Here is an 18,150-nt window from a genome sequence, read left to right as displayed (position 1 = left end):
GTGTAGGAATTCTATTGCTGTTCTCAAAATGATTGGTCCTGCATCTTTCTCCTACCCCAGTCAGACCAAGTTGCTTGTAGAGAATATGTCTTATTTTTCCCTAGTTCAGAGTTAGGCACAAAGACAGCACTTGGGGGGACCAAATGAGCAGATACACCCAGAAAACCAGGGGAATAATATTCTAGAAAACGGAGGTCCTGAGGTTGCAGAAATGTGAGGTCACACAGCATTCTAGGTTTCCTGCCTCCAGCCAGCACCCTCTACCTCCCACAATGCAGCCTGAGGGGCACAGGATAGTAGATGCTGCGCTCTACTGTGCCCCCTGACCCCCACGTCCACCCCCCACTTCCAGGCCAGTCCCACTCACTTGTAGGTCTGGTAGCTGTTTCGAACTTTGATGCCGCCCTTGATGAAGCTCACCATGTTCTCGTCCTGCAGGAGGGAGACTTGCTAAGAACCAGGCCTGGGTGGTTAGCCACAGGCTTGAGAGGATCATCAAGGCTCCAGATCCTTCTTGGCTCTCCCTGGGCCTCGCTTTATGAGGGGCCCTGCATGGGTAGGGGTCCGAGGTCAGCTAAACTAGACCATCCCACTCTAGCCTGGGAACTTAAGACGAGGGTCTTGCTTGCCAAACAAGCCTTCCAAAATGCCCAGGGCTGGACCACAACCTCCTTTACCAGGCTCACAGGTACATGTACTATGTGCTTGGAGAAAGGCCTGGAGGAGATGCTCCCACCAGTTAACCGTGTCTCCTCCAGGTAGAGGAACTGTGGGGAAGGAAGGGAGACTTTCGGTTTTGGATTGTGTTTTTTTACAACAAGCAGGTATTTATCACATTTGTAATTTAAAGCACCAATACCTGGGGACTTTCCTGGTGGTCCAGCAATTAAGACTCCACACTTTCAGTGCAGGGGGCAGGGGTTTGATCCCTGGCTGGGGAACTAAGATCCCACATGCCACGCGCAGCAGGAAAAAAAAAAAAAAAGAAGCACCAATCCCTGGCAGTTCCACTCCCAAGTATACACCCAACAAAAATGGATGTATTTCAAGAAGGCTCATAGCACCACTGTTCACAGTAGCCAAGAACCGAAACAACCCAGATGTCCTTTAGCCGGAGAATGGATAAACAAACTGGTGTGTTCACAGCAGGGAGTATTAAACACAGCCTCGTGTGACTGGGTAAAAAAAGCAAGTCCCACACAGTTTGAGGCTTTAAGAAACTCAAAGGCAACCAAAACATAGCAATTTGGTGTTCAGACATGAATAGGAAGCTGAAAAACCATTTTTTAAAAAAATAGGGTGGGGATGATACATACAAAACTCCAGGTAGTGGTTTCCCCAGGGGGAAGGGAGGAAGGAGGCAAGGAGGCTTGCCAGCAGGGTTCTGTTCTCTGATTGGGTGGGGGTGGAGGTAGGGGGTTCATGGGTGTTTATTTATTATGTATAATAATAGAGTACACAAAGGAAATAAAAGGCCATTCATGGTGATCCTGATGAAGAACTAGGATTAATCCAATTCTAATCATCTGAGGTCCAAAAAGATAGAAACATCACTAACAAAAATAAAGAACATCCCAACAATAAAATTTATATGTGCCTTTCCCACCCCAATACATCTATTTACATGATGATTGCCTGCAATGCAGGAGACAATCCCCAGGTCGGGAAGATGCCCTGGAGGAGGGCACAGCAATCCACTCCAGTATTCTTGCCTGGAGAATCCCATGGACAGAGGAGTCTGGCGGGCTGCTGTCCATGGACTCGCAAAGAGCTGGACAAAACTGAAGAGACTGAATACATATGCACATATATTTATAATTATAATCCAGGCTTTTTGGTAAAACCAAGGGGTCATGAGTCTCACAATTTCCACTATAGTGAAGAGCACAGGCTCTGAGTCAGCCAGAAGGCATGTGCTCAGTTGTGTCCAACTCTTTGTGACCCCATAAACTGTAGCCCACCAGGCTTCTCTGTCCCTGGGATTCTCCAGGCAAGAATACTAGCGTGGCTGCCATTTCCTACTCTAGGCTGAGTCAGCCAGACCTGGTTTAAACCCCAACTCTGCCGTCTGTTAGCCATATGACCCTGAGAAGGTGGGTCCTTCCCCCTGATTCTCCCCTTCACAGGCCTGAGGTGATGGTTAAATAAAATATGCAAATGTAGATAGAAACAAATATGCAATGTGTATAAGGTATGTAAAAACGACAACCCTGCAATGTATATATAAAGTATGGTGTGCTGCAGGTGCTACAAGTCAAGTTCTTCAATGAATCAAGTTTGATTCATTCCGACTTGTCTGATGAATGAATCACATGTGAAGCAGGCTTTGTGACAATGTCTGTCAGCCCCGTGATACAAAAACAGCAGGAAACAGCAGTCACAAGGTGGACGTGCACCCTGCCAGTGGGCGGGAACACGTGTGCCCCTTGTGGAGGGGGAAAGCCCGTCACCTCTGCCGCTGAGCCTGCCCAGGGCCAGGAGTGCTGGGGTAACTGTGCCTTGGTCCTCGCATCAACCACAGGTCATGGCTTCTCTAGATCCTTCAGGCTAAGATGTAATGCTCCACCCTCTGAAACCCCCAGGCTGCTTCTACAGGAAGCGGGTTCCTACCTGCAGGAAGGTCAGGGCCGCTCTCTGCAGCAGGCACTCTGCGTAGCAGACCTCAGCGTGGATTTCCTCTGCGGGGAGAAAACCAAAGCCCTGCGGCCTCCTGGGACTCTTGGCAGGAGACTTGGGTCACCTCCTCATATCATTTCCCAAAAGGCAAAGGGAGCTGGAGTCAGCACCTGCCCACTGCCTCCTGAGTCCCATCGCCAGGTTCCTTCACACATGGCACTCAACACTGTCCCCAGTTAGCTTACATTCCCCACACCCCTCAGAAGTCAGCGCAGGGCCCTGGGCCTTGTTCTCCTGCCCTCCAGGCATCACTGTAGGTGCTGCGTGCCAACACTCCGAGGGCACTGGGATGAACGGATGAAACCAGGGAAGCCATGGGCTGTGGGAGCGAGGAAGGAGAACTGACACAGCCGGAGGAGTCAGGAAAGACTTCCAGGAGAAGGCTATCTCAGTTGAAAATGGGATGGAAGCATGAGGCAGGAAGAGCTTTCTTGGCAAAGGCCCAGGAAAGTCAAACAACTCAGATGCTTGGGGACAGCTGAGCCACAGAAGGTTGAAATGAGGTGAGGCGGGGAGAGACTGAGGGGACAAGAAAAATGAGGGGCAGAAGTCTGGCTGAAAGGGCCTTACATACTGGTGGAGACTTACAGATTTGGTCCTGTGGGCAGCACGGAGCCATGGAAAGTTTGAAGGAGAGAGACACCATCGAGGGCAATGTTTTGTGCTGGAACCATCGAGGGCTCTCGAGGTGGGGATGACCATTTGCCCCTCACTCCCACTAAAGGGTCCCCAAGTGCTTATGGTTGGCTGCTGCCGCCTCTAGAACTGCCTCATGTGGTCATGGCACAAAGATGCAATGTGGCTCTGGCAGCCCAGACCTTTTCTGCTACTGCCCCCAGCTGTTTCATCACAGGGTGTCAGGCTCTAAAACCACAGTCCCCTCTGGGGCACCTGAGATCACTACAGTCTTGAAACCACTAAACCTAACTGCACACACAGCCCAAAGTCCACCATAGCCTGAGGAGCAAAGTGACAGCTCCTTTGACAGCATTTTCTTTCCTCAATTTGCAGTCCTCAGCAGGTAATGCCATAAGGTAACTGAGTCTTACCTGCTCCCCACCCACCCCCACACATGAGAGCAGTCCTCAAAAGGCCCCAGGTCTAACCCATCAGTGTCTCAGTGCCTGGGCCAGAGCCCGGCCCCCTGGGTGACAACGAGGAGGCCAGGCTGGAACCAGGCAGCCTGGCGTCAGTGGGCTGAGAGGACACCCTAGATGCCACACCTTCTGTGAATTGGTCCATAGTGGGGCGGTGCACCAGGCTGCTGAAGGAATCTGTTACAGAGGACTTCTTCCGGTGCCTGCAGAGAAAAACAGGGCCTCACATCATTCAGGGAGGTGAGCAGGGGGCCCAGGCACCTCCAGCAGCATACCCTGCCCCTCCCAGAGGACTCTACACACTTAGCTCCTGGCAACTCCCCCAAATCCAGGCTTTCTCATGCCCTTGCCCCTGCTGCTGCCTCCGCATGGAGCCCCCTCCCCTGTCCCCTCTAACCTGACCTGTTCCTGGTCACCCCACAGGACCCAGCTTTGATGTCACCTCCTCCAGGAAGCCTTTCCTGCTCCTCAGGCTGGACTCCCATGACCCCATGAGCTGCTCTGCATCATGCTGAGCTGTCACTGTCTGTGCCTGCACCTCCCTGAGCAGGCAGTTCAGGCATCAGAGGGGCCAGGGCCTGATGATTATCTGGGTGAACAGAGCCCAGCACAGGGACTGGCCTAGGTCAGGCTGGAGTGTGTCCCAGTGAAAGATGACTCTACCTGTGCACAAACACTGAGGGTCTGTTTGTTCATGCATTCAAGCAGTTAATGTGCACTGAACAACAACTATGCAGTTCCCACAGCAACTCTATTATCACACCCATTTTACAGATGAGGAAAGTTGAGTCCAGAGAGGGCCTTGCCCAAGGTCAGAGAATTATTACATGACCAGAGCCAGGATTCATCTCCTCCCAATCCAGTCTGACCCCGGAAGCCCTCAGTGACCAGCTCAGACAACGTGGCTCCTGAGGCAGTGCCATCAGGGACAGCTTTGAGCACTTGGGGGACACACTTTTGAGCCAAAAGGAGCAGGACTAATAGTGGCATTTTAGGCACTGGGATAGGCCAAAGTGGCAAAAGGATGCCTCACAACCCCTCATTCCTGCCTGCCCCATGGACCTGACCTCTGACAGAGTGACTGTGCCTCCTTCATCATGTTGCCAGCAAGTAGGATGTCCTGGGGGTCAAAGGTCATCATAGCCTGCATCTCCAGGATGGTGGCATAAGTCAGCGAGTGGTACATGCTTTCCTTGGTTCTGCCAGAGAGAAGGGACATGAAAGCATCAACCCCTAGAACTTCAAGATAGCTGATCCCATGTCATCATTCACCATCCCCTCCCCCATCATGCATGGGGGAAACAGGTCCAGAGAGCGGAATGGACTCGCCCAACAGCTGACCCTTCCACTGATGCTCAGGTGGCCTTGGATCCCAGCTCCTCTTCTTTCTGCTGCGTGGCCCTAAGTGACTCTCCAAATCTGAACTTCAGTTTCTCATTCATTCTATACAGATGGCAGCAGCAGCATGCTGACCTGATGCAGTACTTCCCTGCGCCAGAGCCATCTCTCGCCTTCTCCCCCATCCACCACAGGCCAAGCCCAAGTCCTGTCTGCAGGGTTTCCTTTACCCTCAAACCCCACCCCGGGCTTACCCATCTTTGTGCCTGGACTGCCTGGCCTCATTACCTCCTGCCTCTCCCCATCCCGTCACCTGACCACATCGGTCTCTGCTTGAGCCCACCTGGGGCTTCCACCTCCCATGAGATAACTCTGGGGGCTGAGGTCCTGCCCACCTCTCCAGCCCAGTTCTCCTATCACTTCTGCTCCCGCCTCAACATCTGCTCACATTCAAGTCTACCCACACTGAACCATACATGCTTACCTCAAGAAAATTCCACACTTTCCCTCCTGCAGGCCTTTGTCCTTGCTGTTCCCACAGCATGAAATGCCCGTTCCCTACCCCACACCCCCTGATTCATCTGTCAAGGCGCTGGAATGCCTCAAGGGCCACTGGGGCTCCCGCTCCAGGGAGCAGGCATCTATGCCTGAGGTACGGCCACGCTGAGCTTACGTCAGCAGACATTCAGCTCTCTCCCAGACGGTGGCCACCTCAAGGACAGAGCTGTGTGGGTTTATCTCTGTCTTAGCACCAATGTGACAGTGCAAGCTAGGCTCAGGAAGCCTCCCCCTCCTCTCTCCCTGCTCCTCCACGGCATCAGACCTCTCATCTAAAGGGTGTTGGAGGAAGAGGGACAGCATTTAGTCTAACACATGCAGAGAGCAACAGGCAAGGAAGGATGGGACCCAGTCCCTCTCTGTACCTGGGGAAGTCACAACACATCTGGGCCTTGATTTATGCTTCTGCAAAACGGGGACAATAACGCTGCTCCACCAGAGTCCCCCTGGGACTGGCCAGGGATCACCCTAGCCTGGCACACAGTAGCTGCTGCACCAGTCTTCACTCCCTTCCCTACACTCCCTTGTTAATTACTTTCCAAACTTCTCAGTGCCAGGCTTATGCTAGGAACTTCACAGGAGACAGAGATGACTAAGGTTTATAGGCTGTTTATAGACTGTTATAGATTATACGACTTCACACATTTTCCTGCCTTTCTCATTCATAAAACACCTCTGTAAATTAAGTTGCTTTTCTACTTCTGGGTGATTCTCAGGTGATATTATCCTCAGAAGTCAAAGGTTTATGAAGAGAACCGGTCCTAGCAGCTGTCAGGACACCTCCCAGGTCTTTGCTAGAACCGCTTGTTGGAGGGCAATGGCTTGTGAAAAGGAAGTCACAGCCTGTCATGGGGACAGAATTCAAGCTTCAGAATATCTCAGACACAGGCACTAGTTACCAACTGTGTGATCCTGGTGAGTTCTGTAGGCCTCTCTGAGCCTCAGGTTTCTCCTCTGTGAAATGGACACAATAATTCTCTCCCACGACTTTTGGGTATCCAGGCTGGGGCCACAATGCTGATGCTCAATAAATATGAATCTAAGTCCCTCTGTGTCCTGCCAGGGTCAAGGGTCATTGCCCTGCATAAAAACTTTCTCCTTTCAGAAGGATTTCCCTGGCAGCACAAAGATTCACATCCCAGATAACTCCCTTCCTCATGCCTCTCTAACTCTCACCCTCCTTACCCTCAGATCCCAGGCCCAGGACTCAGCTCCACTTGCCCAGCCCAGTAGGAGGGACCCTGCCTGGGCAGCTGGCAGGCAAAGTAGAATTTCAAGTCTGTAGTCTGGACTGGGATTCAGGGCACAGAGGTATAACACAGCCCCCCAAGATCTCAGGCACCCCAGTTTAGTTTGCGTTTCACGAAGTTCTTTTCTGTGCGTATGCTCACCGGCCCGCTGGAAGCAATGATCCCCTTCCCTGTGAGCTAGACCCAGGTCTAGGACACAATGCCCACGGGGTCTCTGCCAGGCCTAGACCAGCTGTCAAGAGAAGAGGAGCATTGAAGATCCATCGGAAGAGCCATATGTTGAGATCGGGGACTCCTCGGCCACCTGGAGGTCCACTAAGCCCAGTGGCCTCCAGCCCTTCCCTCCTCCTGCCAGTAGCCACGACTCGGGCCCTTGTCAGCTACTTGTCAGCCATCTTTGTCCTCACCATCAGGCTGACTGACTCTGATCCCACCCCTACTGCTCTTTCTGGGGACCCCCCTGCAGTCCCAGTCTAAACCCTGACTTCCAGAGGACCTCTCTGGGTGAGGCTGCTCTAGGCTGGAAGGCAGACAGACCCCCCCCTCCCTCCAAGCCACTTTCCTTCATCCTCACAAAAGCCCCCCAACGCCTCTCAGACCCACCTTGCTGCCCTCCTCTCCAGCCCACTCACCTCCAGGGGCAGTTGTATCCCCAGTCCACCTTCCATCACTCTGTCCTCACCCTTCTGGGACCTACTCCAGCTCTCTCCACCCCTGCCAGGCTGAGTGTCTCTGTTCTTCAAATACACTAGGCCCTCGTTCTCTGCCTGGCCTTTGCACAGGCTGTTTCTCTGCCTGGAAATGCCCTCTCCATCTGGCTGACTCCTTCTCATCCAGCCTATCTCAGCTTAAATGTCACTTCCTCCGGGAAGACTTCCAGGGCTGGCTTCATGGATGTGCCATCTGTGCAGTCACACAGGGGTCCATGCTTGGTTAATGCTCTGCTGTCATTGTTTTGAAATCCTTAATAATTTTTGAACAAAGGATTCTACATTTTCATGTTGCAATGTACCCTAAGTTATGGGGCTGGGCCTAAAGCCTTCCTGACCAGCCCCTTCCCACATGAGTTGGGGTCTTCGTAAAACTCTCAGCACCACCCTTTACTATTTTTCACTGGTTCCCTGAGGAGCCCTGAGAACAGCCACTACCTTGTTCAGTCCTGCAGCCCCAGCACCCCACATGCTGCCACGCACACGAGGCTACTCATGAGGTGCTGCCAAGTGAAATGGTCATGGGTGCCCAACTGCCGCACCCCATAGGTCACACCCTGACCTCATCGTCAACCCACGGAACAGAGACAGAGACACTCAGAAGAACAGAGACACTCAGCCTGGCAGGGGTGGAGAGAGCTGGAGTAGGTCCCAGAAGGGTGAGGACAGAGTGATGGAAGGTGGACTGGGGATACAACTGCCCCTGGAGGTGAGTGGGCTGGAGAGGAGGGCAGCAAGGTGGGTCCTGCATGATACACCCACCCTCCCAACCACAAACTCCCCACCTCTGAGCTCTCTCTCTCATCACTCCCACTGCCTGATCCTCCAGCCTGTCCTCTCTTCTTGACCCCTCAAACTTCCTCATATCACCCACTCTCTTGTCAAAACCCTCACTGCTGAGCCTCCCAGCCCCCTTCAGCACTGGTTAGGAGCCCGGGCCCAGAAAACAAGACACTGCCTACTCTCTCCACAGCGCTGCCACTGAGCAATAAGGGAGGAAGCCGCCACCACACAGACAGGCACATCCTGAGCTGGATCACACTGCTCATCAACTTTTTCTCAATCCCTGTCACCCCCTACACCCCACCACCAGCCTGGGCCCTTACTCTCAGCAGGGGACTTGGCTTCCTCTCTCAAAGGAATCCTAGGGGACTCCCCTGGCGGTCCAGGGGTTAGGAATCTGCCTTGCAATGCAGGGGATGTGAGTTCAATCCCTGGCCAGCAACCACAATGCCATGGAGCAACTAAGCCTGGGCGCTGCAACTGCTGAAGCTCCTGCACCACAACTAGAGAGTTCTCAAGCTGTGACAAAAGATCCCACGTGCCGCAACTAAGATCTGATGTAAACATTCAAGAAAAGGAATCCCAGGACAGTGCACACCACCCTCTCCCCGACACGTACACCCCTATTCTACCTCCTTCCCTCCCACCTGGAAGAGGAGGCAGGCGTGAGGCCTCTGTGCCAGATATACTCCTCCACCTGCTTGAGATCCAAGATGGCCCAGGAGGCAGAGTGTGGCTTGTGGAGCTGAGGGGGGCTGGATTTGAATCGTGGTGCTGGTAGTTATCAACCATGACCAATGTTTTCATCAAATGAGTGGAGTAGTGACCATGTTCCAGAGACAGTGCTCAGGGGCAGACATGGAGTGAAGTAAAATAAACTAGAAGCTTCTCAAAGACGTGACAAAGGGAAAGCAAACACTGGGGGGGTAGGGGTGGGAAGCCTGGTGAGCCCAGTTACTCCCTGAGGGCAAAGTACAGATAACAGTAAATGAGACACTGTGCGTACAATAGGAACGGTGAACGAAACTGACCCCCAACATCTTTCACAGCTTCAGTGGCTACGACTGGGCAGGGGAGGTCATGTTTTAGCAAGAATTATTTTCTCTAGACCAATGGTTCTTAATAGTGATAGAGAAAGATATTTACTATACCTCCCCACCCCTCCCTTCTAGAAACATTATTTGGTTGTCACAAGAAGGGGTGGGGTGTATGCTAATAACAAGTACTGTTTGGTGGAGGGGGAGGCTCTTAAACTCAGAAAGAAAGGAAAGACCCTTTTTTAGAATGGGGCAGGTGCTGAGATAAACAGAGGCTACAGCGTCTCATGAGTGAGGTAAAGGTGGCCTCACAGGAAGACTGTTCTCTCTGTGCTGCCTCTAGGGGCCTGAGTTCAGGACTCCCTAGGAGAGTACCCTCATGAGGTGAGGGAGGGCAAGGCAGCCCCTCAAGGAGGAGGGGGCTTTGGGAGGTGAAGTGGCAGAGAGGAGCTGCTCAAGGCCAGGTAGTGACCAGGAGGGAAGGGGAGCCAGGGAGCCTTCCAGAAGTACTGGAAGGTACTCAGTGATGGGGCAGGATGGAGCCTGGCCTGCCTCAGACGGTGGCCACACTCTTGGGCAGACCTGGTCCTGCCCCACCTCAAGCCAGATCCTCTCAGAGGGTGGGTTGAGGTGTGGGGGCTGCTACCAGACGGACCGCTGTACCACTCAGGCCCACCAAGCCCTGGAACTGCCCCCTCAGAAGCTGGGCCGCTGACCCCAGACAGGAGAACGATGGGTCAGTCAGGTCTAGAGAAACTGAACAGGACTGGCTTGAGGAAAGCAGTACCCCTGCCCCAGCACTCGCTTTCCCGGGGGAGTTGTGGGGGGTGGTGATTCTGGGGGAGCCAGCTGTGGCAGAGGACAACCTAGAGCTGAAAAGAGGGGATTAGGCCAGCAGGCAGCGGACATGATTAGACCCCCACCCCGACCCCATCTCAACCCCAGGACCCAGGCTGCCAGGGCTCTCTGCCCACGTGGAGGAAGGTTGGGGCGGGGGAGGGGGCGGGCAGCAGTGTTCTTTTCCTGAAATGCTAACATCTGGGGCCCGCTCTCTCCCAGCTCATCCAAAAGCTGATCCCGCCAATCATAAGGCTACTTGGGCCAGACCTTCCCATTGGATTTTGAGTGAACTTGCTCTTAGATATGACCAGACAGCCAGCCAGGGACCATGGGTGTTTCAGGAAAGCCCCTCCCCACCATGGGGAGAGGATTCTCCCTATTAAAGAAAAAAGAAACACAGAGAAAGCCAAGATTATGTAGGAAAAAAATAAAATATTTTTAAAAGAGATAATTATTTTGTGATAATAATAACAGCAATAAATACTTGTTAGAATGCTTATTGCATGCCAGGCCTCATCCTCAGGACACTCATATTTGAAATATAGATATAAAGAACACAGTGCACCCATAAACCAAGAATAAGATGTTTTAGGGAAAAAAGAACATTCAGAAAACATTGAGGAGTACTAGGGAATTAATCATATGATTACACACAAAAAGAAAAGTCAATGGATTTAATAATAAGGTTGAGAACTCTCCCAAAAATCAGGGGGGGAAAAGATAAAGAAATGCAGGGGGGAGGGTACAGATAAATAGCTCAGAAGAAGACTGGACCAGGAAGCCTAGTGGCTGATGTAAAGAAAGTCCAGGAAAGAGAAACAGAATATGGAAGGATCATATGAGAGAATTTCCTAGAACTGAGTTTACAAATAAAAAAATACCAATTAAACAGACCTACATTCCAGCACATCATTGTGAAATTTCAGATTTGCAGGAATAAGAGAGAAGATTCTAAACATGCCTGGAGAAGGAAAAAAGATCCCATGCCATGAAAGAAGAATTAGGATTCTCCCGGCTACAGTACATGTTAGGAAACAGGGCAGAAAACAATGACTTCAAAATTCTGAGCAGGAAAGCTTACATTCATGCAACTCTCTCTTAGGAAACTGATAGATGATGTGCTCTAACCAAAGGAGGGAGGATATGGATGTGAGGGAGAAAAAGCCAGGCCAAGCAAACTGGAGAGAAGTAAAGGGGATTCCAGGAGCCAGCTGGAAGGTGGCCAGTAAACAGGCCTATCCTCCAGGGACAGGTTTCCAGAAAAAGGAGGGACCGAGGGTTTCCCTAATATATGTGAGTATTCAGAGAAAACCTCATGACTTCATGGAGTAGTTATAAAGAGCTCAGGATAAACATATAGCAAATTAGGCAAATGAAAAAAACAAGACAATTATTAACTCCAAAAAGAAAATGTAATCTTACAATGTAAGGCTTATCTCTGCGATGAGCATAATTAGATAGTTATAATAATAAAAACACTGATTACTAATTTAGCCAGATACTGTGATATAATGATAGGAGGAGGAGGAGGAAGGAAGGGAGGTGGGGCAGGGGTTTAAGAAAGCTAAATTCTTGTCAATCATTTGTTGTTTAGCTGTCAAGTCGTATCTGATTCTTTTGCAGCCCTGTGGACTATAGCCCACTAGGCTCCTCTGTCCATGGGATTTCCCAGACAAGAATACTGGAGTGGGTTGCCATTTCCGTCTCCAGGGGATCTTCCCGACCCAGCAAACGAACCCATGTCTCCTGCTTTCTAGAGGAGTTCTTTACCACTGAGCCACTTGGGAAGCCCCTTGCAACCATTAGATGATATGTAAAAGTAAAAAGTAGCAGGAGTGAATTTTATGGTATGTGAATTATATCTCAACTTAATTTCAGTTTTTAAAAAAATTGAAAAAAGAGGTAAGTAAAGAAAGAGCAGTCCAAGTGTATTATTTAAAAATAAGGCAGTCGACACTAGAAGAAATGGCTAAACTACTTAACTGTCATCATTGCCCTAAAGGCTTCAGTGAAAGCAATTCAAGTCTTTAGTACTCTGGAGGAAAACAACGAAAAGGGGCTGTTTTAGAGGCGGATTCTGTGGGAACAAGAAATCAAAGTGGAAGCAGCCACAAGAACCTGAGGAGCAAGAAGTCACAGTGACCTTGAGGAGGGCTTGGCTGTTCATGGCTGTGGAATGGGGATCCTGAGCCATTTTTATGGAATTCTCAGAGGTCAGAGTGACCCAGAAGGCCGAAGACATTTAGTTACACGGGATTCCGCTCACGTAAGACTTCTGGTTTTCCATCTGACACCCCTATCCCTACACTCACATATGTGCCTGCGCGCGCGCACACACACACACACACACACACACACACACACATCCTGCACCCCCAATCTGGGCTTAAGCCTCACCTGGGCTTGAGGTAGTTGAGTGCTTCTGAGAACTGGTTGGTGAGGAAGAGGTCAAGGGCGGTCATGCACTGGTCCAGGGCCTCACGGAGGCTGCTCACAGGAGTCCTGGTGGGAGAGACACGGGCATGATGTGGAAGCTCTCAACAGAGCCTCGGTCAAGAGGTTCAACTGTCCTGGCTGAAACAGAGCCTCTCAGGGCACATTTGACCTCCCTGGTGATCCTGAGATGCCTGGCATGAGCTCCTCCAGGCTGCCCCCTCTGTACTAGGACACAGGACAATCTGAACCTACCTCTGAGTATTCCTAAAGGTGGGAAGGGGGAGTGGAAGGGGAATGTCATCTGAGATCCAGTGGGGGGATTGGGAAGGGAATGAGGATAGGGTGTTGGTGGTTGGTGCAAGGAAGCCTCAGGGATAAATTTATCTTACCTTCCATGAGAGTAAAAGGAGACTTTGTGCCCCTTTTGACCCATTGGACTTTTCTGCCCCCACTTGGGGGGCACAGCCTACCCACTAAGTCCCACTTCAGTCCTTTTCTTCCTCCTTCTTCTCTAGGCCTTCTCCTGGACTGCACTCTAGAACCCCACAGGCACTGTCACAATGGGTTGGAATGGGCAGCCACCCTGTAAGAGCTGCCCAGGGGGCTTTACGTTCAAGAGCCACCTTCCTAATACCATCTCCAGTATACCCAGTCTCCTTCCAGTCCTTACACCTCTTTTTAAAAAATATTTATTTATTTTTATTTGGCTGCACGGGTCTTATTTGCAACATGCAGGATCTTCCATCTTTGTTGTGGAGTGCGAGAGCTTTGGTTGTGGCATGCAAACTCTTAGTTGTGGCATGTGGGATCTAGTTCCCTGACCAGGGGTTGAACCCCAGCCCCCTGCATTGGGAGCGCAGAGTCTTAACCACTGGACTACCAGGAAGTCCCCCTTACACCTCTTTATAGCTCTTATCACTCTGTGATCTTTTTTTTTTTTTTTATGTATTTTTGGGTTTATTATCTGTCTCCCTCCACTAAAATATAAGCTTTCTGAGGGCAGGAATCTTCATTTTGTTCACTGCTGTATTACCAGCATCTAGTATCTGGTACAAAATGGGCTTTTGATAACTATAGGTCGTCAGTGAATGAATGAATGAATAAATGAAGAGCTCTGGGTTCCGAGAGCAAATTCCTTATCTTTCTGAACCTGTTTCCCATCTGAAAGATGAGCTTCTGCTGCTGCTAAGTCACTTCAGTCGTGTCCGACTTTTAGCGACCCCATGGACTGCAGCCTACCAGACTCCTCCGTCCATGGGATTTTCCAGGCAAGAGTACTTTTACGTAGAGAAGATTCCAAAAAGAGTCTCGATGATCTTACTGAAAAAACATCCTTAAAAGTTCAAGTTCCTTCTCCACCAGATAAAGTCCTACACCTATCTTAAGGCCCAGCTCTAAGGTCTATGTGATGCATCAGCAGAACCTCCCAGGCAAAATGAAGTATGTTTTTTGGTCAACACTGTTTCTTCTCCCAAATCTGTTCTCCATATTTCTCATCTCAGTAAACAATACCCCTCTATCAAGTTTCCCAAGCCAGAAATATTAGTAGTCATCCTTGACACATCCTCTTGCTGGCCTCCATCATCTGCTCCATCAGTAAGCCCTATCAGTTCTACCTCCTGAAAATCTCTTAGTCTACCTCCTTCTATAGCCAGTGGCCTCCAGTCCAGGCCACTATCACCTCTACCAGGTCTGATGGGAGACTCCACCTCCTACTCCTGTCCATTCCTAACTCTTCTCTGTTACCTCATTTTCTTCTGTGCTTCATTTCTCTTCATTCTCTTCTTGGCCATCTCTTTCACTCACTCTATTAGATTTGGAGTAATTTCTTTAGATCTTTCATTTCACTAATTCTCTTTAAGTATGTCTCATCTGCTGCTTATCCTGTCCACTGAGTTTTTTTTTTATTTCAATGATTTTATTTTTCATCTTCATAAATTCTACTTGGTTCTTTTTCAAATCTGCTTAGTCATTTTTGGCAGTATTTTGTTCTCTGCTTATCGCTGCAAGTCTATCTTTGATTTCTTTCCACATTTTAAACACAATCACAGTGTCTCATCACTCTAGGATCATAGACTCTAACTCTGCTATTTCTTGCTTCTGGTATCTATTGCTCATAGCGGCTCGTTTCGTTGGATATTTCATAATTTTACCACAAGCTCCTATCTGACTGATCCCAAATGATTTTGAAATGAGAACCCACTTCTTCAGAGAGAATTTTCATTCACTTCAGCCAAGTTCCCTGCAGTGCTACCACCCTAAGACCACTTATGTTACTTTTTTAGTTTAGCATTTTCAGGACCACAGATGTATGTTCAAACCTGAAATTTGTGTTAGAGCAGACTGGTATGTATAATTTTCCAGGCAGCCTGTTTGTCCCCACCAGAAATGTTGTCTCCCTTTGTGGTGTGTGGGTATTTTTTTCCTAGTCAATATCCTTACTTGCTGAAGACATCCTTGAGGGTGGCACATTCATGTAGTGGTGGGGTGGTAGGGAGGCTAAGTTCCAACTCCTCACACTGTTGGGTAGCCCCAAGTCCTTATTTTCCATTTCTTGTTGTTGTTTAGTCACTATATCATGTCTGACTCTTTTGCCATCGTATGGACTGTAGCCCACCAGGCTCTTTGTCCATCGGATTTCTCAGGCAAGAAAACTGGAGTGGGTTGCCATTTCCTTCTTCAGGGGATCTTCCTGACCCGGGGATCGAAATGTCATTTCCTCATCTCCTGCACTGGCAAGTGGATTCTTTTACCACTGAGCTACCAGGGAAGTCCATTCCTTAAATGTCATTAAAACTTTAGATTCTAGGTTTCTGTAGCTTGTAAATATCACTAGGTTGCTGTGGCTTCATCTGATTTACTGGCCTGATTTCAGCTCCCTTAGCTTGAGGCATTCTTGGCTTGAGGGATCTGTTACTTCAGTAGACTCTCAGGGATATGTGTTAAAGGATGTATGTTGTAACTCATCCAGCCTCTAGGTAGTTTTATTAAGGGATAATGTAATAGCCAAAGGTATCATTTTAAAACCCAAATCTGATCATGTCATTTCCATACCGGAAAGCCTTCACGATCTTCACTCTTAGGATAAAGCCAAAAAGGCCCCACTTCATGAGGTGGGGACGGTGTCTTCCTTTGTGCCCAAGGCTTAGCCTAAAGAGTGGGGTTCAGTCCATTCATCTCTGCTGGTGAATCAGTGAAAAGGCGATGAGTACCTACTGCCCCAGGCACTTAACTGGTGTCCTCTCCTTGAGCGCTCACAAAGCTTTGTGAAGTGGGATTATTATCCCACTTCAGAAGAGGAGACTAAGGCACAGAGAGAGGTGACTTGGCCAAGGTCACATGCCTGAGCATGGGTTCTAACCCAAGTTTCTGCCTACACCAGTGCCCACCAGCTCAGCCACAGGGAGTCAAGTCCATTATCCTGGCTTCTGTCCATCTCTAAACAATTTCAGAGACAAGAGCCTGCCTTCCCTTTCTGTGCACACCCCACTCCCACTCCCACCACCACCTCTACCCGCATCAAGAAAGAGGTTTTGCTTCCTCAGTCTACCTGGAGCGAAAGACGCACAGACAGATAGACAACACAGAGGCACATATTCCCTTCTCTGGCAGCCTCAGCACCTCTTCCCCTTAACTGTAGTGAGCCAGGTCTGTGGTGACCTCTCCAGACCTGGGGCTGGACCCTGGGGAAAAGAGACTGGACCCAGACCTGGGCCTGCCCTGAGGGCTACACAAGGCAGAGGCATTGACAACCAGAGCCATCAGGGCTGCGCTCATGGGCATCGCTAGGGGCTGACGAGACCAGCAAGTGAGGGTGGGGCAATCAAAAAACTTTTCTGGGTAAGATGGCGCTAAGGTGAGGACTACATGGAGAAAGCAGTTCCAGAAGGGGAACAGAGTGTGAGCAAAGGGCTGGAGGCATGGCACCATAGTGAGGAGGGGGCTCCAGCCACCATGGGGCAAGTATGGAAGACAGGCTTGGCAAGGCTTATAAGTGAAGGAGTGAGGTGGGGGCATCCCAGCCGGCTGGGGAGCTCAGGCGGGCTGGAGACATCAGCCCCACTGGACTTAATAATAGCAATAGCAAATACCCATCACCGCCAGGACAATATCACTTCAATTTATCTAAATTGATGCCTGCATTATTTCACTCAATCCTCCTACCAGCCCCAAGAGCCAGAAGTTCTTATCTGCATTTGATAAGGAAGTGAAAAGAGGAACCTGGTCTCCTCCTCACAGGAACCTGGGAGAAGACAGAAATACTTTCTGCAAAAGCAACCTGCCAAACCTTTCCCTTCCCCTGGCTGTGACTGAGGTCCCCACTTCTCTGTAGGCTGTCCCCATGTCTTTAAGGCTTTCTGCTCCAAGCTCCCTGCTGGGGCCCAGGCCAAAATATTCCTGGGCTCCCAAGTGGTGATGGTGGCCTCTTCTGTGCTGCAGGTGAGAGGGGGTGGGGGGAGTGGGGATGTCGAGCTGGATAGAGTGTGGAGTATGGCTGGTGACAACGAACAGCAGGATCTTTAGCATAGTGGGGAGGGGGCTTGAAGTCAAAGTGAGAAGAGAGCTGAAGGGTGGGAGGGGGGTGTCAAGCCAGGAGCGATCCCACTCTCCCCTTCCTTCCTACCCCTCCACTTCAGTCTGCCTGGAAATCACTACCTTAGTGTGTGATGGGCAGAGCTGGGGCACCCTCATATCTGCTGAAAATAGAAAACCCTCCTATCCAGCCCTCAGTCAGGGTGAGGTGAGTGGGGCAGTGGAGGCAGGGCAAGGCGGTCACTCAGAGCAGACTGGAGTCAGAGCTGGCCTCTACTTCCTGTTCCAGCATTCAGGGGGAACTCTGGCTCAGGGGAACCCATCTGTGGGGGATCTGTAGCTTCCACAATGACCTTTCTAAACTGCAAATATGACTGGGACTCTGCTTCCAGAGTCACCCTTAGCTGTGCATAAAGCCAGTACCACGTGGCAGGGAGTGATGTGGTATGGCCTAGGTAGTGTGGAGTTTTGAAAGCAGACAACCCTGGACTATAGATGCAGCTTAGCAATGACTTGTTGGAAAAACTTGGGAAAGTTCTTTAACCTCTATGAGCCTCAGTTTCCACGTCAATGAAATGGGAATGACAGTATCTTCCTCCCAGTGTTGCTGGGAAGAATGACTGAGACAGTGTAAAGCACAATCAAAAGTACTCAGGAAATGTTAGCAATTTTTTTCCATCATTTCTTTTACAGAGCAGCACCACTTTTATAATGAAACTAAGTAACTTTAAAAATTGAATGCACATGTCCTACTACTCAGCAATTCTACTCCTACCTGGGAACCTGGAAGAACACTCATATATGCGCAAGACAATCATTTGAGAATATTGTTTGAATAACAAGACCCTGGGAACCATCTCAGGTTCAGGTGGACCTTCCTTCCACCTTAGGA

General features: G+C 50.0%; 1 protein-coding gene across 5 annotated transcripts in view; it reads right to left on the bottom strand.

Annotated features, from left to right (window-relative positions):
• The window catches only part of TTC39A (tetratricopeptide repeat domain 39A), a 46,995-nt gene that overhangs the window by 17,502 nt on the left and 11,343 nt on the right, over positions 1-18,150 (bottom strand). For 4 of the 5 annotated variants that reach the window (XM_081485533.1, XM_081485536.1, XM_081485538.1 and 1 more), the window contains exons 2-6: positions 12,687-12,791; positions 4,841-4,972; positions 3,900-3,976; positions 2,611-2,678; positions 368-432 (exon numbers count right to left, since the gene is read on the bottom strand). In XM_081485533.1, coding sequence (XP_081341659.1) covers positions 368-432; positions 2,611-2,678; positions 3,900-3,976; positions 4,841-4,972; positions 12,687-12,791 — 447 coding nt within the window. Of the gene's footprint in view, positions 1-367; positions 433-2,610; positions 2,679-3,899; positions 3,977-4,840; positions 4,973-12,686; positions 12,792-13,114; positions 13,258-18,150 lie in introns of those variants that run through there. The other variant, XM_081485534.1, reaches the window with a different exon arrangement.

This window comes from Giraffa tippelskirchi, chromosome 5 (genome assembly GCF_054371585.1).
Source record: "Giraffa tippelskirchi isolate mGirTip1 chromosome 5, T2T-mGirTip1v1.2.pri, whole genome shotgun sequence".
Lineage (NCBI taxonomy): Eukaryota > Metazoa > Chordata > Mammalia > Artiodactyla > Giraffidae > Giraffa > Giraffa tippelskirchi.
Note: the sequence above shows the minus strand (reverse complement) of the source record. Positions and strands in the feature narration are given on the sequence as shown.